We start from the raw sequence: 21811 nt of genomic DNA, 5'->3' as shown, positions 1-21811 counted from the left end.
CTTATATACCTCTAGCTGGTTCCTAGACCCCTAGGGAAATGCTACTGTTAGTGCTTTTGAGGAGCTGAAGCGCCAGATCCATTTTTCAGGGCAGCTTCCTTTCAGGCCCGTAGTCCTCCCTCCCCGGCCGGGCAGCAGCGCTCCCGGAACAGCTGAGGGGTGGTGCAGAGAGAGCCCTCCCACCGGGGACCGCCCGCAGCCCACACTCAGGGTAACGTCCTCAGCAGCTCTCGTTCTCTTCAGGAAGAACTTTTCTCCAGAGCACAACGTTCCCCCATCTGCAAGGCCCTCTACCAGCTACCTCCCCACGCCCCACATGCAAGTCCCCAGAACTAACAGAGGCCGCCTCGGCCGGCAGTATTTATAGGGGAGGGCAATACCACTTCGCCACGAGGGGGGGGACGACGGGGGGGACGAAACCTTTCTGAAGGCGCTCGGGAGAGGATCGGCGCGCACCCTTCCGCCGTGTCTCTGTCTCTATTCCTCCACGTCACCCGGAGCAGCCCGCCGCTGCCGCGCCTGGCGCCCGCGTTCTACCTAATAGAGTATCCTCCACTTCCCCCCCTTCCACCGACTCCCCTTCCGCAGCTGTGGGAGGGGCCCGTCGCGCAAGGTCCACCCTGCCGGATGCTTCCAGAAAGGTCGGCCGGAAGCGCCATATAGGTCCTGCCCGCGAAATAGGTTGTGGGGTTGCTGGCTGCGCAGGCGCGGCGCTTGTACGTCGGGCGAGCGTGCTGCGTCACGGGGTGGCGGGCGCGGCGGTCTGCGGAGCGTGCTTGTCTGGTGCTGGGGAGCGGTGGCAGCAGCAGGAGCCATGTCGGCCATGGGGACTCTGGCCTTTGACGAGTATGGGCGCCCTTTCCTCATCCTCAAGGACCAGGAGCGCAAGACGCGCCTTATGGGGCTTGAGGCCCTCAAGGTTAGCGGAGGGGAGGGGACGGCCGATCCGCCCGCGGGCCGTCGCTGGGTGGGCTGGGCCGGGCCGCGCCGCGCCGCGCCATACCGCCGTTAGGGGCGGGCGGGGAGCGGGCGCTGTTAGGCCTCGGCGGGAGGATGGAGCCTGTTGGGACGAGGTGGTCCTGCGCTTGTTTTCTGATCCATGTCAGGCGCAGGGGGCCTGAAGTCTGGTCTAGGCCTAGGCCTGCAGGTGTGGGAAGGACGGAGGAGGAGAAGAAGCGATCGCCCCTGGGGCTGGGAATCCGCCACCCGCGGCGTAGAGTCGGTGTGGTGTCCGTGCCCTGAGTCGTGTCGCTTCGGGGTCGTCTTCCCTGTGGGTGTGGCGCCGTCCCGGTGGCTCCTGGTCGCCGCGGGCAGGGAGGCTCTCCTCAGCTCCCCTCACAGTTTAGTGCCCCCCACACCTTATTCTCCCTCCCCATCATCTGAGGCTCCGTCGCTGTTCCTAAGAAAGGCCGTGGCTGATTCATACGTGAACGCGTATGGTTTAAGTACTGATGGAAGAGCAGGGCAGAGCAAAATTATACTGGCTTCTTCTTCTCGTTGCTTGCTTCTGTTGCTACCCGGCTTTAAACCTCGGGGCTGTCATTTTAGCTGCTCTGCCTTTGCATGCCTTGGCGGTGCACGTGCAAGCTGTGCAAGAAAAGGCACGGGAAATGTTTTTGTGATAAAAACAATACACATGTGTTGATTTTTATTTTTTTTTAATCATAATTGGTTGTTGTCAGTTAAATTACAGTATTTGTGTTAGCTTTTTTCCCCTGTATTTTTCTTAGTTTAACATTATGAATTTTGGTATGCATGATAATGATTTAACTTATTTCTCCTTTGTTTTATAGTCTCACATAATGGCAGCAAAGGCTGTAGCAAGTACTCTGAGAACATCCCTTGGGCCAAATGGTAATTCTGAAATAATTTTAATGGGTCTTTCTAGTGATTGTTTTTGGTGATTTTCTGGATTTTCCTTCACGCTTTGAATGTTTGTTTTGGGTTTTTTTAGGCTTGGATAAAATGATGGTGGACAAAGATGGTGAGGTGACTGTGACAAATGATGGTGCTACCATCCTGAATATGATGGATGTAGATCACCAGATAGCCAAACTTATGGTGGAGCTGTCTAAATCTCAAGATGATGAGATTGGGGATGGAACTACTGGAGTTGTTGGTAAGAAAAGATTTTAAATTTAACTTTAGCTTTTACAGTTTTAAAATCAAGCTGCTTCAGCTATTTTCAGAATTTTTTTCTGAAGTAATGGTAGCTTTTCTGTAGTATTCTTGTCAGTTATTGTATTAGAAGCCTTTTAATCAGAAAGATGCTTTTTTGTCTTTTCTAGGTATGGTTACATTTGAAGTCAGTGTTGAGACTCCTCTTTTTTCTTTCAAAATTTTTCTGCATAATTTTCATCCATAATCTTCTACCTGTCCCGCCTTGGTGCCCGTGCTTCTTTTTGGTCTAACAATGCAGTTTTCTTCCTAAGCATAGCAAGTAGGGGGTTGGTTAGGGCTATCTTGTCATTTAAGAAACCTCAAACTGTTAAAATATTAGAGAAAATATCAGAAGGCATACTTTTTAATCTCTTGATAATGTATTGAAAATGATCCTTCAATCTGTGGAAGAGTAAGCATTATTTAAAAATTTGTTTTATAGTTTTGGCTGGAGCCTTACTGGAACAGGCTGAGCAATTACTAGATCGTGGTATTCACCCTATCAGAATAGCAGATGGTTATGAGCAGGCAGCCCGCATTGCTATTGAGCATCTCGACAAAATCAGTGACAGCTTTCCAGTTGATCCACAGAACATTGAACCTCTGATCCAGACAGCAAAGACAACGCTAGGCTCTAAAGTGTAAGTCACAAAAACTTTAGAAGAATGTTTACATTTCCCTTAAAACTACTTTGAGCTGAAAGGAGAAATCCTGGTGTTTAGTTGTGTTTTGATGAGTTATTAAATTGTTTGTATTATTGGAGTGGCTGCTGAAGGCTTTTTTTATGTTTGATTTTGGCTAATTTCTCAATGGATCCATGTCTCAGGATAAGAAATTGTGAATCCTTTTTCTGTAAAGGGTCAATTCCATGTGGTTAAAGAGATGCAAAATCAATTTAATTCGAACTTATTCTGTTAGTTCCAGGTTTCTGCGTGATAGCAAATTCCAAGAGTAATGCAAACCTTTAAAAACGTAATTATGTGTTATATTTCAAAGGTTTGTTTTGGTGAGTTCTTTTTCCTAAAAAAAAAATAAAAATTTGTAGGATAGTTCCGTCGGTGCATTTTTCATTATGTTCTCTGTATATTTTATAAATTTAGACATTGTAAGGGCTTCCTTTGCAGAGCTGTCTTAAAAGTGGTTTCTGTGACCTGAATGTTTCTCTAGTAGTTAATTCTCCTCTCTTGTCTCAAATCTGTATCTTGAGACTATTTCCACAAAGACTACTTAGACAAAACATATTGCATGTTCTGTTTTCTCCCACTTTTACCATCTTTTATTTCTGTGAACAAATGGGCAGGGCCCCTTCTTAATGCAGCATACAAAAGTCGTTTGCTATAGTGATCCCTTTCTGTTTGAGATTGATAGAATCACTTTTTTCTTCCAAACTGTGGAAATACAATGCAACTTTATTGTTTTTCTTAAATGTAGAGTTAACCGTTGTCACAGACAGATGGCAGAAATTGCTGTAAATGCTGTACTGACAGTAGCAGATATGGAACGTAAGGATGTTGATTTTGAGCTGATCAAAGTACAAGGCAAAGTTGGAGGTAGACTGGAAGATACACAGCTGGTTAAAGGAGTGATTGTGGATAAAGATTTCAGTCATCCACAGATGCCTAAAGTAAGTGATGTCCCTTTGTGCATCTCTCATCTGTAATGGCTTAAATAAGATTGTCTGGCCCACTTCAAATGCTGTGCTAGCATTTCTGAAGTATTTAGGCAGTGTTGTGGTTTGGCTTGGTTTTTCAGCCATATATCAACAAAGGGGAGCATTAAATTCTTCATGTTGGAAGAAACCAAGTTAGAATTTACATCAGTCTTGAGAAATTGAGAAGTAGCGGGGGGGATTACTGCACGACTAAGTGAGGACAAGTGCGTGGTTCTATGTTGAAGCAGAAATAATCATCTATAGTGTGTAACGTGCTTAAGATGCTTAATGCAACTCAGTATAAAAAGATGCTCCTACTGTTCTTAAGCTTTATGAGTTGTCTTGTTGTCCTCTTGGGAACACTCCGGAAACTGTCCTTTTATTATATTTGGTGTAGGTAAGGTCTCCAAAGTCTTTGTGCAGCGTACTTCAGGAAAGATGGAGGCAATTTAGAATCTCTACTATTCTAAAATATCTTTCCAGTAGGTGACACTTTGTCCTATCAAAAGGGAATCTGGTGGAAAATATCAGTCTTGTAACACATAAAACATGGCTGTGAAGATGAGTACGTAGTATTCTTAATGGTCACAGTAGATAGGAGGGCAAATAATGGTTTAGTTTAAGGGTTTTTTTGTTTTAGAAGTCTAAACTATAAAAAAGCATCACTGGTAAAGATTGTTAAGCGCTTAAACAGTGTCTTGAAGCTGTGGAATTTCTTCTAAGTGGGCTAGAGAGACTCTTGATGGAATTGTTTGGGTATAGTTAGTTTCACTTCAGAATCAATCAAATTATCTTCAAGTTTCTTTAAAAACACAGAGATAGAAGGATAAGTCTGTATGTTGTGCAAATATGAGAAAGAGGTGTTACTGAGGTCAAAACTTAACTTGATATTTTTTTTTAAATTGTACAGGAGCTTAAAGATGCTAAAATTGCAATCCTTACTTGTCCATTTGAACCACCTAAGCCTAAAACCAAGCATAAGCTTGATGTCACATCTGTGGAAGATTACAAGGCACTGCAGAAATATGAAAAGGAAAAGTTTGAAGAGATGGTGAAACAGGTAGGCTTTAGGATTATTTCTGGTTTCAGTGTTTTTCATAGCCTTTACACAAAATAGCATAGTGCATTGATTTACTTCTGGAAGTGAGCTAATGATCCTGATAGGAGCCGACATGCAAGCAGTTGTAAGGCTATGAATAAAAGTTAAGTTTATGTAGGTAAGAGATACACCCTGGTTTAAACTTCACTTTCATCTCTATGTGTGGCAGATGGTTCTTTGTCAGGCTTGTGTTTTGAGAAAGTGAGGAGAATTAAAACCATGAAGAAATTGTTTTTCATTGCCTGGTTAGTTCTGAGCAGAAGACTGATGTTGTGTGTTGCTTTCAGATAAAAGACACTGGTGCAAATCTTGCTATTTGCCAGTGGGGTTTTGATGATGAGGCAAATCACTTGCTGCTCCAGAATGAGCTGCCTGCTGTTCGTTGGGTTGGTGGACCTGAAATAGAAGTAAGTAAAATCTAAAACTGGGCTTTGTACCAGTTCTCAAACATGTGTTAAGTAATATGCTATGCCAATTAAAAGTTTAGGCTTTCTGGGTAGAACTGCAGTAGGTATTGCAGAACAATCACTGGGGGGAACCTACAACGAATGGGATTATGGTTTATAATCGGTGTATATGCATATTACTTGTTAAAAGTTTTAAGTGGCTAGGAATGTTTCTGCTTTAGCCTCGCTGTTCGCAGAAACAAGGCATCACCTGAAATGCTTTGAAGTGATGGGAAGATAACCTTTTGGAGTGGGCATTTGTCAGATTCTCTTCCACTAATTTTGTGTTATGAAAAACGTAATGGAAAAGTCATCTCTAAATAATTGATGATTGTTTGATTTCAGTTAATCGCCATTGCAACTGGAGGACGCATCGTTCCTCGTTTCTGTGAACTCACGGCAGAGAAACTGGGTTTTGCAGGCATTGTCCGAGAGATCTCGTTTGGAACGACAAAGGACAGAATGCTTGTCATTGAACAGTGTCAGAATTCCAGAGCTGTGACTATTTTTATTAGAGGAGGAAATAAAATGGTGAGGTGCTTAGTTTGTTACTAATTTTTGATGCATACATTGATGAATGTGCAGGTTCTTTCAAAAGCATATTTTGAATGAATGAATGAATATTTGAATGAATTTTTTTTTGTCTAAATTTTTCTTGCAGTGTGGACAAATAGAGGGAGGGAAGGGTTGTAGGCAGTGGTAATTATGTGGTAGAAGTGTTTTGTTAGGTTCACATCCTAAGTTTTTGAATGAAAATTTTGCTTTTTCACTATTAGACCATATAGTCCATAAATGTAGAAACAGTTTTATCTGTGGATGCCGTTATTTGTTTTTTCTCATGGATCATTTGCTTTTATGAGCAAAGACATATTACCATTTCTGAAAGATTCAGTTTTATTATAGAACCAGGTATGTGACTTGTGATTTAGTCCAGTTAAAAAAAATGAAAAGTTAAAAAACACACCAAAAACCACACAGAGACCATTTTAAAAGCTTATGTACTTAACCGGGTTCTTGGTTGTGCTGTTACTGTTAAATTAGATTTAGTATAGGTCAGGTTCTGCTTTGAGCAAAAACCTTAGGAAGAAAAGAACGTAACCTGTGGTCTGAAGAGTCCTTTAGGAAAGCAAAATTACTGTTTTAAAGATTATCATAACTTGTTAAATCCTTCTACGTGTGTTGAAGTTGGGAGTTGACACAAATTGCAGTCTGAAAATAATATTGGCATTTAAATTTAAGTGTTTTGTGTCTTTGAAATATGCATGATTGAAAGCCTTATCATGTAAGTCTTTATTTCAGTTTATAGAACAAATAACATTAAAAAGGTGTGTATTTTTTTAATGCTTTCTCTGCCACTGGTTGTCTAACACTTTATATTTTGAAATAGTATAACATAGCAGCAGTAGAGCTGCTTTAGACCCATAAAAAGATTCTGCAGTTTATTTGCATTTCTATATTAGGAAATATATCTTCATAGCCTTCAGTTGTGTATGTTGTAAAATATGTGCTATTTTGTAATTCCAGATTATTGAAGAAGCAAAGCGGTCTCTCCATGATGCATTGTGTGTAATCCGAAATCTTGTTCGTGATAATCGTATCGTATATGGTGGTGGTGCAGCTGAAATTTCTTGTGCCTTGGCAGTCAGTGAAGCAGCAGATAAGGTAAGAAAGGAACAGTTACAACTTTAATTTATGAAGGGAAAATAAGCATCAAGTCCCTCTTAAGAGACTCCAAAAAAACTTAAAGAGAACTTCCAGAAAGTGCATATTATGGAACTTTCTGACACTGACTGATAACCAGTGTTAAAATGTTTCCTTCCCCTCTCTGTAAAAAGTCGTTACCAGGACATTTTCCCTTTTATGATAAGAGCGATTTAAAATCGTTTTAATTTGCAAGTAGATACCATCCAAAGGTATTAATTCAGTTATTGAGATACATATTTCCAAGCAAATCCGCATATCATGTATATATTGTATAGCTAGTGCGAAAATTTGCTTTTTCTAACATTGGAGTTAATAGCTGTACGAATTTAAATTTCTTTTCCCCTAGTGCCCATCTCTGGAACAGTATGCTATGAGAGCTTTTGCCGATGCCCTGGAAGTAATTCCCATGGCGCTTTCGGAGAACAGTGGTATGAATCCAATACAGACTATGACCGAAGTGCGGGCTAGGCAAGTGAAAGAAAATAATCCTGCCCTCGGCATTGATTGTTTGCAGAAAGGAACAAATGGTAAGAACTGCGGTGTGGGGAGGGAGGAGCACAACAGGGTTTTCTTTCTCACAGGATCAAAAGACACATCACTTCAGTTACGAACTCTTATCCCTTGTCATAATAAATGGGAATGTGAGTGCAGAGATACACGCATGTCTATCAGGTAGACAATGTATAATTGCTTGAAGACCTTTAGTTGATGGCAAGCTTAGTTGAAGATGTTGACTGACCTTGTGGTAGGGGAATAAAAGCTACTCATATGAGGAAAGAGCAGGCTGTGTTTCCAATACTGCACTTCTAGCGATCCAGTTTATACTGCAGCCCTAGAAACAGCTGTTTTGAGAAGCAGCTTGTGAAAGAAGTAAATAAAAGTTTGGAAATATCTATAGGTAGTGTTGCTCACACCAGTATGTATGCAAGTACAGACCTGTAATAAGCGTGTGAAGACGAGGAAACCAGTGTATGAAAATCTACGTTCATCTCAACATAACGCTTTTCACATGGGTTATTCTGTTGCTTTTTTCAGTAAAGAAGTTGGTAAATTTTGGAACACGATGTAAGGCATTGTGTTTAAGTAAATTCATAACCCTTCTTTGATAAGGTGTTTCTGTTTTACGGAATTTGAACTTCCACTTCTTTAGTGGTTGCTCAGCCCCTAGGATGCTTCTAATATTTGTAGATGGAAACTGTACTCTTCAAAAAGTAATCTGGAAAGGTGAAAAGCTGCGACTGGGGAAGGCTTAGTTGGGAAAAGAGTTAGGATCTTAATGTTCTAAGACCTTTGGTAAGAACGCAGACATAAAACTGTAGTTTGTACAAATTGTTTGTCAGTTACGGTGGCCAAGAGTAATAATCTTGAAATGTTCTTTAAAATTACATGTACATTACTATCTCAGGTTAAATGCTATATCTAGATTTGGATTCTTCTGCTTCTTTTTGGCAGATATGAAGCAGCAGCATGTTATAGAAACCTTGATTGGTAAGAAACAGCAGATTTCTCTGGCGACTCAGGTTGTTAGAATGATTCTGAAGATCGATGACATCCGTAGGCCTGGAGAATCTGAAGAGTGAAGGTTGAAAAGCAGGAAACATTAAGGGGGCCACAGCAGTAGCGAAGACGGTAGTATTCTGATGCTTCATCTTCAGCTATTTATTTTGGACACTTTTTGTTTCGGATACTGTAACGGCTAATTGTTGGAAATAAAACACACTTTAGCACTGTTGGTTTCAAGACTTGTTTCAGAAGTATCGTTGCATCTTTTCTTAGACAGGTGTACATATTCATAGAAGACCCTTCTTGAATATACACTAAAAAAAAAAATATTGATAATGCAGTAATAAAATTCCATTGATCCTTTTCCATTGTGCCTGCAGCTGACTCCCTTAGCTACTTGTGAGCAAAGCCCACACGTTCTCATTTTAAGAGGTCTGTCGCGCTGCAGTGAAGCAAGCAGGAAATTATTGTAGCCTCCAGTAATTCTCCTATGTTAAATATATCAAGTCCCTTGTGCTACCCTTTAAGTGTGTTCCTGATTTCTGTGCAAGGAGGAATTTTTTCAGGGATGTACGCAATCAGCCAGGTGGGATTTTTTTCCCAGAAGTTTTGTCAATGCCACCACAGTTAAGTGCCCTTACTTTGTAAGTCACAAGCGTGATCTTGGAATGGTAGAGTAAAATTTACTAGTAAGGTGTCTTGCTTGTGAAATTATTAGCAAGAATCAAGTGGAAGACTGGAATTAATGTGCAATTTTTTACAGATTTCAAAAGATAGGTCTTGAAAATACAAACATTACTTGCATTACATTTCATGTGCATAATTTTTAAGTTTTGGGGTATAGTAGTATAGAGGAGACTTTTACCGACCACTGTTAGCTAGCAGGTCATCTTCTTCTAATTATTTGCTATGATTATACGTTACTCGAGTCGAACAGAATCCTTCACTGAGTGTTGATAGAGAAAGAAGGGTAGAAAGAACAAGTTTTATGGTGGGAAAGTTCATGGACCGTTTATATAATAAAGTATATTTCCAGAATTATTTTGAGGAAGAATTCTGCAAAGCTTTATTTTCACTGTTAGAAAGTGAGTACTGGGTTTTTCTTTGTTAATCTTTTGCCTTTTCCCAAATTAGCTTCATTTACATGCAGTTCAGTGGACAACACAGTTAATCGGCTTTACTGCTGATGATGTCTGGCATTCTGAATCGATTTATGGTTGCAATTGTGAATAAATACAGTGGCTTATGTCGAGCCATCTCTTACTTTGTTCAGTAACACAAAAAGAAAATGGGGTGTAGCTAGAACTTAAAAGGGAATAATTTAATAGTACTAGTGTACCCCTCCCACCTGATGGTGAGGTTGTTCATGTGATAGTAAGGGAGTGAGAAAAATTACGTTTTAGTAGTTTCTCCATTCAACTCCTGTCCCCTGTTGATGTGGACTAACCCCAGTAGGCAGCTCAGCAGCACAGAGCTGCTCGCTCACTCTGCTGCAGGGAATGGGGGAGAGAAGTGGAAGAGTAACAAGTGAGAACTTGTGGGTTGAGATAAAGGCAGTTTAATAGGTAAAGCAAAAGCCGTGCACTCAAGCAAAGCAAAATAAGGAATTCATTCACTGCTTCCCATCGTCAGGCAGGTGTTCAGCCAGCTCCAGGAAAGCAGGGCTCCATCACGTGGAACAGTTGCTTGGGAAGGCAAACACCAAAACTCTGCGTGTCTTCCCCCTCCTTTTTTCCCCAGCTGTTCATTGCTGAGCACGGCGTTACGTGGTGTCCTGCCAAACCACGACACATGGCATGGGCTATTGCTTCCGTTAGTTCAGGTCATCTGCCTGGTTGTGCCCCCTCCCAACCTCCTGCGCAGCCCCAGCCTGCTTGTTGGGGACGGGGACAGAGTGAGAAGCAGAGGTGGCTTCAATGCTGTGCAAGCACTGTTCGGCAATAGCTAACGCGTTGGCGTGTTTTCAGCATTGTTTTGGTCACAAATCTAAAGTACAGCACCGTACCAGCTGCTGTGAAGAAAATTAACTTCATCCCAGCCAGAGCCAGTAGATTGTCCTGTCCATACCGGTGAATCCCACTACCAAATCGTTTCAAAGCTTCACCTATCAACTACTTCAGTTACATTTTCTTTCGGCATAGCTTAGAAATCCTGTCTCCTTTGAAATGTGAGGTGCCAAGAAGAAACAGGTAGTACTGCAGGTTGCTTCCACTGCTGTGCTTTTGGATGTCCTGACAAGGAGGTGTGGAGGAGGCAGAGGAGGGAGGGCTCTGTGCAGGCAACGCTGCAGCTGGAGGGAAGAAAGGCTGCGATGGTCTATGGGGTTGGTTCACACCAACTTGGAGCTTACAGTCAGGAACGCTGGACAGATGTTCAGCATGACGTGCTGGTAGTTTCTAAGGATGTGTGAGCAGAGACCTGGTCGGAATTGGGTGGTGTGTTGGTTTGGGGTTTTTATTTTCTTCCAAGGGCAGGTTGTGACTCTAAACTGCTGCCTAATTCAGAAGCCTCTAGGAACATGGGACAACTTATTTTAAAAATTGTGAAACCATGTGGTTTTACTGGTCTGACTTACGGAAATAGAGGTTTTGTGCTCTGCATATAAGTATTTTTTAATCTTCAACCAGATCTTAGTATGGAAAGCCTGAAACTTGGTGATGGAACTTCGATAAAATTGTAAGAAAAGAGGCTTGTACTTCTGCTCTTTAACATAACAAATGTATAGCGTTAGCATTGGCAGTAATTGTTGCGTAGAGGCAATTGGAGGACAAATGACTTTCATCACAGCGTGCAACGTGCAACTGGAAGTGTTAAGCCAAATTAATGAAAGCAGCGCAGCTCAAACTGGTACGCTTTCACAGCAGGAGCAATTGAATTTGTGCTTTGGCAGAACAGTGGGAATACCAGCGTTGTGCTTTTGTGCTGCGGCTTGCCTCTGCTCAAATAAAACAGAGCAAACGCATCTGAATAATGATATGCAGATTAATCATGGTGGGTTTGTAACCATCAGGAAACAAAAGCCTTGCCTAGCCACGTATTTGGGGCTGGGGGACATGGTCCCTCCCTGCCTTACTCCAGGGAAAAAGCGAGGTGCACCGCTGGAGGGCAACATTAGCGTAGCGCTGCCCGAGCAGGCTGTGGCCAGATCTTTCAAAGGCGAGCTGTAGAAGCCTGGCAGGTCTTTCCCAGCATCACTGACATGGCACACATATGTCATCAGCAAGGCCCCAAATTCCCCTCAAGGGCTCAGTTACTTGAGCTAGTTGCATGAATGGCCCCGTGTGCCCTCTTAAATCATAGAATCACAGAATGGTTCAGGTTGGAAGGGACCTTGAAGATCACCTAGTTCCAACCCCCTGCCATGGGCAGGGGCACCTCCCACTAGACCAGGCTGCTCAAAGCCCCATCCAGCCTGGCCTTGAACACTTCCAGGGATGGGGCATCCACAGTTTCTCTGGGCAACCTGTTCCAGTGTCTCACCACCCTCACAGTAAAGAATTTCTTCCTAATATCTAATCTAAATCTCCCCTCTTTCAGTTCAAAACCCATTACCCCTCGTCTTATCACTACACCCCCTGATAAAGAGTCCCTCCCCACCTTTCCTGTAGTTTTCACATCATCCTAGGGCACTTAGCCCGGCCCTCCCTCTTCATCCTGCTTGTTCTTGTTCCCCTGTTACCAGCCAGCTTTTCCCAGCCTTATATTTTAGTCTCTCCTGCTGCATTCCCAGGCCTGGGCTCCTTCTCCAATCTCTCGCATTTCCACGCTGACCCAACGTGTGCTTGTCTTTGCGGGCACAGGAGGCGAGGCTGCAGGAGCTCAGCCAGCAGAGTCCTCTCCGTCCCTCCCGGGCACAGCAGGCCCGCAGCAGCTGTGGGGTGCTGTGCCCCCAGGGCTGGGCTTCTGACTTGGGGTGCGCCGTGGTCATTCAGAAAAATCGGGTCTGAGTGGATTTTTTTGAAGGAATAGGGTGAAGCAGAGCTGTGAGACAGCGTGCCTTTTTCTCTACAAACTGTCCCTTTTTAATACAAATCTATTTTTCCTTTGCTTAGGAAAAAAACCCACCCTGTTGTTTGATCATTTCTGACTGTGTTCTGCATGGGGTAAGATGCCTCGTAACGTGGGCAGTTCTTGCCTGAAGGATCCGATCTGAGAAGCTTACAGGCAACCGCAGACAGGGTCTTAAGTGGAGCAAGTCAAGCAGTCTGGCTAACATGCGGGTCTGCTAGCTCTCTCTGCAATATCAAGACACCCGGATATTAGGCCACCTAGACCTAGACCTACCTAAACTAAGCCGACTGGCTCCAGAACCTCCCTGGGCTGTACGTCTTTGTGCTGCGGCTGTACAGAAGAGAGGGCACTGTGGGAGCTACTCCCCTCTGTGGCAGAATGGCACGACTGTCCCTTGCACTGTTAAGAATTACTGTTATATTGGCCATGGGGATGGTTACTACGCCCCTGGACTCTTACCATCATCCAAGGAAGGATGATTCAGTTGTGAGGTTTGGGTCTGGGAGACGAGCCTTGTTTGTCCTCCCTGCATAGAAGTACCTCTCCATTTCACATCTTGGAGGCTTTCCCAGGAACTCTGTGCCAGGGAACATTTCTCACCATGTTAAAGAGCCAATTAAATGGACTGACGGTGTTTGCTTTGTAAACAACTCATCTCTGTGATACAAGAGACACAGTTTGCTAAATTCAAATGAAGCGGGGGGGGAGGGAGGGGAAAGCAAAGCTTTAGTGTGTTCTCTGTAAGATGTGGACCCTGCAATACCTGCCTGATGTACGTGCACTACGATCTGCATCCTCATGAGATTCCTGCCTGAGCTACCTGGGACCAGCAGGTGTGTTACGGTGAGGCTCCCACCCCGCAGCAGCACGGGCACTGGGAGGAACAGGTGTCTGCCAGCTCCCTGGTGTCTGAGTGCTCACTGAGCACCCGACACTGCTGTCAGGGCCCTGCGTGCGCTCCATCCCAGGGGTTTGGCTACTTGTGCTCAAGGCCAGCTCTGGCATGGCACACCTGTGTCATCTGGAATCAGACTGCTGGGGAGAGTGCTGGGGGTGAGAAAGAGTAGGGAGAAGCCCTCCCGCTTTTGCTCCAGAGCTGCAGTTAAGCTCAGGCCCATGCCCATGCTCCTTTCCTGATCTATGCTTCAACTATGCCTGTGCCTTGCTGATACCAATGCTGGTTTGACTTCCTGGCTTGTCCTTAGCCTTGATTTGTCAAGTTGGACTTGGCTGGTGGTCTTGACTCTTCAGTGACCCTGGTCACCGTGGCTGGACCGACTCTGCTTTTCTTGCTTGGGTACAGTGATGTCAAGGAGCTCTGGAGGAGAACTGTGGCCAGAAGTTGTCTGGAAGGAGCACCTCAGAAGGCCATTGAAGGAGTCCTTACTCTTCAGGGTGGACAGTGGGGTGACATCTCTCCTGCAGTGCAAGCAAAGGTGGAGCGAGCAAAGGAAAGCCGGGGAACCTCAAGGAAATTTAAAGTTTCCATCTATCTGCAGACTCCTCTTAAGTCAAAATCTGCTGAAATCTGGAAAGTGTCTTTGAGGAATTATCACCGTATAGTTGCCCTGTTATCTTTATTTTTTTAAGAGATGGGCTATTGGATTATGTTAGGCTTTTGGTCTGATGTGGCAGAGGTGTTCTTATTCTCCAAGTACAACTATGTTGAGGCAAGATTTTCAAACTTTGTGTTATAGATGAAACTAGCTGATTTAAAGAACAAGGAATAGCTGGCTAACACTGGGGAACTGGCAGATTGTTTCTGATTCTCATAAGGCAATTGTCAAAATTATGTACCTGCCTAAGGCTTTTAAAGAGGCCTTTAAATGTACCTCTTTTCCTGGAACATAGTCCAAAGTTACAGGAAGAGTACATTCTTCCCATACCCTAACTTCTGGTAGAAAACAAATGAAATTGTTTTGTATTTGGGTCAATATTGTACCACCTCAATATGCAAAAAAGCTTTAACTCATTAAAATTTACAGAGATGCAACTGAAGCAGCATTTCTTTCCCTCTTTAAATCTTTTTATTAGTTGCATAGCAAATTAACAGTCTTGAAAAGATTTTCTTGAATACACATTTCATTTGAAATATATAACCCAAATATTTAAAAGTCTGGTTTGAATTTAAAAATTTTGTGATTTCTGATACGGTATACTGCCTTATTACACCATGAGAAGAAAAACGTCCGTTTCTCTAAAACTTGTAAGTAGCCAAGCTGATTCCTCAAAAATGTCGGTTTTTTTTTTTCACTCCAGATCAGGAGGGAGTGGTTTCCCTGCTGGCACAAACAGAGCCCATGTACACTGGGGGGACTATCTAGTGTCACCTCAGCTGCTCTGATCTCAATGCATCAGGGCTTCTGACTGTCTCGGTTTCAAGAAGCTGCTTTGATTTATGTGCCTTATGGCACCTAGTTCTCAGAGTATCGTAAAAAACCTGTCCAACATTAAAATTTCTGAGTTCCCGTGCTCTAACTGGACTGTCTCGTGGTGAACTTCTCTGCCAGCTGCTCATATTCATCACTCACTGACCGTTCCCATCACCCAGCTCTCAAGTGAAAAGCCCTCTGCAATCTCCTGACCTTTCTCCCACGCGTACACCACTGACTCCTCTGCTGCCTGCTGCCAGGTATGTGTCCCCAAAACCCACTGCTGATGGTCCTCACACTCAGCTGGGTTTTCCAGGGACCCTTGAACCGTCTCTTGGTGCGCTCGCTCCAGGTGGTCATCAGCTCTCCCTGCTCTCTGCTGCTGTTTGAATTTGAGTCTTGGTCTGAGCTGACATTAGCTGGTTTCCTGTTTTTCACATCCAGCTACCGTGCTGGCTGGCATTTTGCAAGTGCCTTGACTAGACGGTTAGATATGAGGTCTTCTCATTAACACGTCTCTTGTAATTGGAAGAAGGCCAAAGGCTGGGAAAGGCAAGTTTCCGGCACCGCCTTTGATTTAAGGGCAGCACTAGTAGTTAAGGTTAAGTCAGTGTGAGTGCTAGTGACTGGGAACGAGCTCAGAGGGACGGAAGGTGATGTGTGGCAAGTGCTGGGGAAGCATGAGTGACTGGCATCGCTTGTCAGCTATGTTGACTCACTCCCTAAGAAAAGCTGCTGCTACAAATCCCATGGGAGCTCCATTTCTGACTCCTCAGGATCTGGGTCAGGCTCCCTCTCTTGCTCCTTCGTGCTGGGACCATGCGAGTGCCCAGGAGATGGACAGATCAGCACAGCCTTGTCTTCTCTTCCTTGAAAAAGAAAGTTTGCAGCAATTTCTCCTCTTTTGCTAATACAAAAAGTATGTACCCTCCAGCTCCTGCTTGTTTAGGGAGAGCAGAGAGCATAAGCAGAGACGTGCCTTTTTCAAAGCTGAGCAGTGTTACTGCTTTTGAGTAGAAGTGCAGAAGCTAACGGGGCCAACAAAGTCCAGTGGATGTTTAGCAGTGATTTCATTTCTTGGCTGAAACTAAGCATGGGAGGAGATGAAACTCAGTTCTGGAGGGAGCAGTTTAGAGCTGGTGGAAAACAGGTCATGTTACTAAGTCCCAGGCAAATCTGGATTCCTGAGGCAGGGGTTAGTGGGTATGGGTGTTTGAATCCTTGGCGCCCTCCCAGCACTGGAAGCTTCAGCTACTGCAACGCAGCAGTGCGAGCATCCGAGGGACTGAGGTGTGGTAATGAGAATCTCTGTAGTGAAACAGTCCCTTTAAGTTATTGCAAAAACCAGATCTCACTTAGCTTCAAGAAATTGCTCTGAGGATGAGGCAGAATGAGGACGGGACCTTTGCACACCAGCAGTAGTGCCGTGTGGGATTATAATCCCTACCTCCAAGCCTGACCTGTAGGCTCTGCTCCAGGTCATTAAAGGAAGACAGGTTAGCTCCTAGGAGGGTTTAAGTAGTGCCACAGATGAGGTAGCAGAGGTCTTGTCGAGCACACAGAGAAGCTAATTCAGCAACCCTGGTGTCCTGATTGTCCAGATCAGAGACCTGGTCCTGCTGGCTTCTGGTCTATATGCCAGGATTCCTGTGGAAGACAGGACCTAGGTATCCAGTAGCAGTGGACAGCCAGGCTGTGCTCCACCATGGAGCAGGGATACAGAAAGGATGTGAAGGAAATCGTTTACACGTATCCCAGTTTACACGCTGCCAAAGTTTACCAGCCCCTAATCCAGGCATGTTGAATTTATTTTGTGTACAGTTTTCTCACTGACAGAAAATGTGTACGTTTATCCTCTCTGCTTAATAACATAACTGAATCTCATGGCAAAGTTGCAGGCCTGAAAAAGGTTTGAGAAGGCTATAAAGCCCTTTCTCAGGAACTGTTTATAGCTATTCCCTAATCATTAGCCTACTCAACATACTACTATATGGAACTATACATGTTCCATACTACTATAAGGAAAGACAATGTGGGGGATGTGAAGACAATCCAATTGATTCTCAGCTCTGAGGCTGAGAAAACTGTCTCAAGACATGTATTGTGTGATTTTCTGTTCTTAAATGCTTCTTTACAGCCCCGGGACACAGGCAAGAAACTAACTTCTTCAGTGACTGCCCAGTCATGACTGGTGTGTTAGTGCTTCCCTGACAAGCTATACTAAAGCGTGAGTTTTAGTCTTTTAATCTAAGCAATATGTGTCTACATAAGATCTTCCCTTGTTGGCAGGCTGACAGGCAGTTGCCCTGGGTTCCTAATTGCAACAAAATGATCTGGCAATGAAATGGTGGGCAGATTTATCACTGAAGTAAATACATGTTTGAATCACAAAGGCAATGAAGCTAAGGCTAATAAGGGAGATTTGCAAAGCAACAGCTTTGTGAATGAGCATGGAAATTTCTGCCAGCATCCCATGAGATTGTGGAATGAAGGGAAGAGCCAGAAAAGGGAGTAGAATACTGTCCTAAAGTGAGCCTGCCTTGCAAATGGTCTGGTTTTGCTCTTGGTAAGGAAAGTTCCTCACTTCTAGCAAAGAGTTTCCCATTTCTCTTTCTTTTTCTTTACTATCATCTGATTAGGATTACCTATAGGAAAACAGTGATTTCCCCATGACACTGTCCTCAGACCTTAAGAATAAACTGAAAGTTTAAAAGCAGGGATGTGAAATCCAACCTAATCCAACCACTCCTGACCTGCTACTCTCCCCTGCATAATTCTAACATGTGGATGCTACCCAGCCATCCTCCACTAGCAAGCCGAAAACAGTCCCAAGAGCCACTGAAGAACAATAAAATCTGTATCAGAGCTTGGAAAAATGAGTAGCTGTGCCAAAAACTGGGAAAACAGGAAGCAGGACCTGGGTCCACACAGGCGTTATTGTCCCTGCTTTCCCCAGCATTATGAATTTAGAGCCTATATGGATTGCAGTGAGGTATGCACTTAACATTGCTGATGTAAGATCCAAACTGCATGACTATAGACTGGTCTGTTTTAATCAAGACAAAAGAAATGAATCGTTAAGTGACCTGGAAAGGAACTACCGGAGCTGTTGCCTTTCTTTCATTGGGAATGCAACTCCAGTAACTGAAATGCCCCAAATATTTTGCTTCTGTGGAAATAATGTGCAAGGTTGTGCAGACAGATATCTTTGTTAGACTTCAGGAATCATCAGCCATTCAGCCCAGCAAAAATGATTGTGGCTACTGCGAAATGCTAATATCTTTGAATGAGACCAACTTAAACTTTCACGTCATTCTTCCTATAGTGTTTTGGTCAGTGGCAAGAGATATGGAATTTAAGTTGCAAGTATGAAACTCAGATTTTTCCTGGAGTTATAACTGTTGTGTAGCTGGGTGGCAGGGTTCTGTCTGTATCCACCCCTAGCATACTTAAACCATTCATTCCCCTGGTGGCCCAGGAACTCCCCAGCTATTCAGCTGCATGGATGAGGCAATGGATTGATCTTGGGTAGTGGACTGACCTGAGACCAAGCAACCGACTGAACTCCTAGCCACCTTCACAATAAGTGTTTGAGTAATTGCTGCAGGAGTCTTCAGATGGGATTTTGGACTGCCCTGGAGATCCTGCTAGGCAGCTCCTGCTGTGCCCGGATCAACTGATAATTTTTCAGTGTCTAGATTAACATCCTGGGTGGAGAATGTGGCTATCCCAGAGACTTCCAGGGGAGTTTTGATATAGCACTGATCAAACTGTACAGAAGTCCTACTTAAGGACTAAAGTAATTGTCTTCCAGAGCTGTGAGACTCATTACTGCCCTCTATGCGAAGAGACTAATGCCAGGTCTCCTACAGATGAGCTCTGCGAAGAGCTAGAGTCTGTTGCTGGACGGAGGTGGTGAGACACAGAAAGCCCTACTGAAATTCTTCATATGTTGGCTGAAATCACACAGTAGTGAGAGCAAACAAGAAATGTTGGTTCTGACCTCTGGAGGCAGTGGGGTGTTGGCACACACAGTGGGAAAGCGATGGTGACTGCAATGCTTTTGCAGGAGTCCAGTGAATTGTAAACTGAAGACAAGGTGTAGGGAAGTCAAGGCTTTTGCTGCAAAGAATATAGTCTTAAGATGAAGCCCAAGGGATGGGAGCTAAAAGCAAGAAGGGAAGGCGTGGAAAGGAAAATGAGAACTCAAGGGTCAGGACTTCTGATTCTTTGCCAGACTCTGGGCGAGCAGTGATATGTCTGCTGGTTAGGGAGACCGGAAGTCAAGATTATGGAATACTGTTCCCAGCTTCAGTCTGCTGGATGACCTAAGTTACAGCTCAGGACTTTGCTCTGTGTTCAAATTTCTCATCAGTGAGGTTTCCACCCATTGAACCAAATGGATTCTTGGTGGTGGGTAGTCAGTTACCTTCTCCTCTTGATGTCCCATCATTCCTTTGGCCAGTGCCACCTGGCAGCCCTCACATACCACATGCCATAAACTCATGCCTCTCCCGCAGTGACGGAAGGAAAGGAAAGTACAGGGGCATCCTGTTACGGCCAGGTTTCTGCCAGCCCTATCCAATTCCTGACATGCCCTTGTGCAGTCAGGAACCAGTGGGAGGCTGGCAGGCTGCTCAGAGGCAGGGCAGAATCGCTGCCTATCATGGCTCCCGCGTAATCCACAGATTTCCATTATGGGGCAGTACAGAAGGGACCAACCAGTTCAGCAGTTCCTGCGTTAGCCCAGCAACAGTAAACTCAAACAGAGATTGGCAATGGCTGCCCTCAAAGACAGGCACAGATTCACCAGGATGTCCAGTTCCCTCTGCCCTAACCTCCTCCTGTGCTGGGAATAGAAGCTGCCCAACCTGCCTGCTGAAGTCCACTCCTGCTACCAGCAGTACCCAACCAGCAGCTGCTCATCGTGCAAGTGTTTTCTTGTGTTTCTAGACAAGTGATAAACAGTCCTGGTTGCATGAAGTGCAGCAATCTTCTCTGAAGTTCTCTGAGCAGTATGGGTGTGAGGGAGGGGAACCTGAGGACAAAAGTGCATGCCTCTTCTTGCCACAGCTCCCCAGATCAGTGGTGCAAGGAAATGAACTTGTTCAAATGAGTCATGAGTGAAAGAGAGTAGCACCTCTCCCAGCCGGGTGAAAGGAGACACTAAGTCATACACTGAGCACCCTGTATTGCTTCTTGACAGCATAAAGTCTTCCAGGCTTTTGCATCAAGGGATACTTCTTTTGCAGCAGGACGACCCAAATGAAGGCAAATAGTGGATGGGCAAATGATACAGAAACAGGGCTGAAGGAGTGAGAAGGATGAAGCAAAGAGTGAAAAGTAGAGAAAAGAAACAATACCACACAAGGAAGGTCCCTGAAAGCTCCTCAGGAGCTGAAGGACGAAAGTCCCTTGTAAGTGCCTTTCTTCAGCATAAGGGATGTTAGTCCATAGCAGCATGAGCACTATAATGGTACCAAATCCTCATATACATGGAGCAGCTCTCACCATCCACATGGTGCAATGCAGGCAGAGCAAGGAGTCCAGTGAATTGTAAACTGAAGACAAGGTGGGTATTACCCAGCTAGGGTAGTCTATACCCTTGAGCATGGCACATCTACAACTGCCAACCCTCCATGATACACATGTTGCTGTATGCAATAACACTATGAGTCCTGGGCTAGGACGGTCTTGTGTCTGTCTGTGGTCAGATCCATCACGTAAATCTGGTCTACAGTGGAATTCCTGCACTCAATCTGTATTGACCTGTCCAAAGGTGTGGAGGTTTGTCACCTGCTCATCTTGCTCAGTTTCATGGGTTTGGGCATGTAAGCACATCCACACCCATGAGCCTCGGGGAACTGGCCTGTAGGTGACACGCCACTTAGCATATCATAAAAGTACAAGCAATTAAATGTGGTTTGGTTCTTGTCAAGAGGGTTGAGCAGTCAGAAGTTATCCGGTAGATTCGGAGAGGGGTGCAAGGTAACGCAGAGAGAGGCTCTGCAGAAGGAATTGTCAGGAGTTAAGCCTGCCCAGGATGCCCCTGGGGAAGTCAGTTATGAGTTAGCTCTGTGTTTGGCAATCTCTGCAAGATATACTGTCCTGAAGAGGACAAGGCAGACTGGCAGCTGCAACAAGTGTTAATGGCAGAACAAGGGGATGTGAAAGCTGTCGCTTTTTCCCTACCTGGCTTTGGAGAGACCAGATTCAGCAGATGTCAGCCAATGTCCGTGAGTTGCTGTCCTTGCTCTGTTTCCATCTCCTACTCAGCCAGTGGAAGGGCAAATAGACGTCTGAGGCAGGCGCAGAGCAGCACTGGGGACAAGGACAGGGGACTCAGAGCTGCCGGCTGAAGTGGCTGTTTGCAGACTTCTCAGCAGCCTCTAATCATGGTAACAGGACTGCTTTGCCTGAAGCCAGCTCTATATAGATAGATGTCAGATACAAACTAAAAAACAGACTGTTATGTCACTTAAGGCAAATTTTCTCCGAAGCACCTCACTTATTTAAATAAATCTGTTTGGTCAGGGATCGTCTTTCTCACTATCCCCTAAGAAATCTGTCAGCAAAGCTCAGGTGGGAGCTGCACTCAGTCAGGGTTAGCACACAGAAGGTGGCTACCAGGGCTCAGAGTGGAAGCAGGAGCCTTGTGTGATCCCACCCTGAGACACTGAAGCCAGCCCGAGACACGAGTCCTTGATGGGGGGCAGCTTGTAAACAGCAAAGAAGGGTTAGAAGTGCAATTAGTCCGTGTGACAACTGTGACCATCTTCTGTCACCACTCTGTGTCAGGCCAAATTCCCCTTCCTCCCTCTCTTGCACAAAGCTGGGCCAAGGCACAGGGCTTATAAACATGCCC

At 44.6% G+C, this 21811-nt stretch overlaps 2 protein-coding genes across 8 annotated transcripts in view; one reads left to right on the top strand and one right to left on the bottom strand.

Annotated features, from left to right (window-relative positions):
• The window catches only part of ATPSCKMT (ATP synthase c subunit lysine N-methyltransferase), a 28666-nt gene extending 28064 nt beyond the window's left edge, over window positions 1–602 (bottom strand). For 2 of the 7 annotated variants that reach the window (XR_012585655.1, XM_074576221.1), the window contains exon 1: window positions 10–335. The gene's annotated coding sequence lies outside the window, so the exon portion shown is untranslated. Of the gene's footprint in view, window positions 1–9 lie in introns of all 7 variants that reach the window. The other 5 variants (XR_012585656.1, XM_074576219.1, XM_074576218.1 and 2 more) reach the window with 5 other exon arrangements.
• Window positions 603–659: 57 nt separating this feature from the next.
• CCT5 (chaperonin containing TCP1 subunit 5) lies at window positions 660–8800 on the top strand. The gene is made up of 11 exons (XM_074576216.1): window positions 660–919; window positions 1794–1854; window positions 1955–2119; window positions 2603–2801; window positions 3592–3784; window positions 4722–4871; window positions 5198–5317; window positions 5702–5887; window positions 6881–7018; window positions 7407–7587; window positions 8513–8800. The coding sequence occupies exons 1-11, from the start codon at window positions 815–817 to the stop codon at window positions 8638–8640; spliced, it is 1626 nt and encodes a 541-aa protein (XP_074432317.1). The 5' UTR covers window positions 660–814; the 3' UTR covers window positions 8641–8800.
• The last annotated feature ends 13011 nt before the right edge of the window (window positions 8801–21811 follow it).

Source organism: Larus michahellis, chromosome 2 (genome assembly GCF_964199755.1).
Source record: "Larus michahellis chromosome 2, bLarMic1.1, whole genome shotgun sequence".
In the NCBI taxonomy this organism is placed as follows: Eukaryota; Metazoa; Chordata; class Aves; order Charadriiformes; family Laridae; genus Larus; species Larus michahellis.
The sequence above is the reverse complement of the archived record's forward strand: the minus strand, read 5'-3'. Positions and strand labels throughout refer to the sequence as shown.

Coding starts and splice junctions, on each gene's coding strand:
- CCT5 (XM_074576216.1), top strand. CDS start 815: ATGTCGGCCATGGGGACTCTGGCCTTTGACGAGTATGGGCGCCCTTTC. Junction 7,019..7,406: donor TCAGTGAAGCAGCAGATAAG/GTAAGAAAGGAA, acceptor CTTTTCCCCTAG/TGCCCATCTCTGGAACAGTA. Junction 7,588..8,512: donor TTTGCAGAAAGGAACAAATG/GTAAGAACTGCG, acceptor TCTTTTTGGCAG/ATATGAAGCAGCAGCATGTT.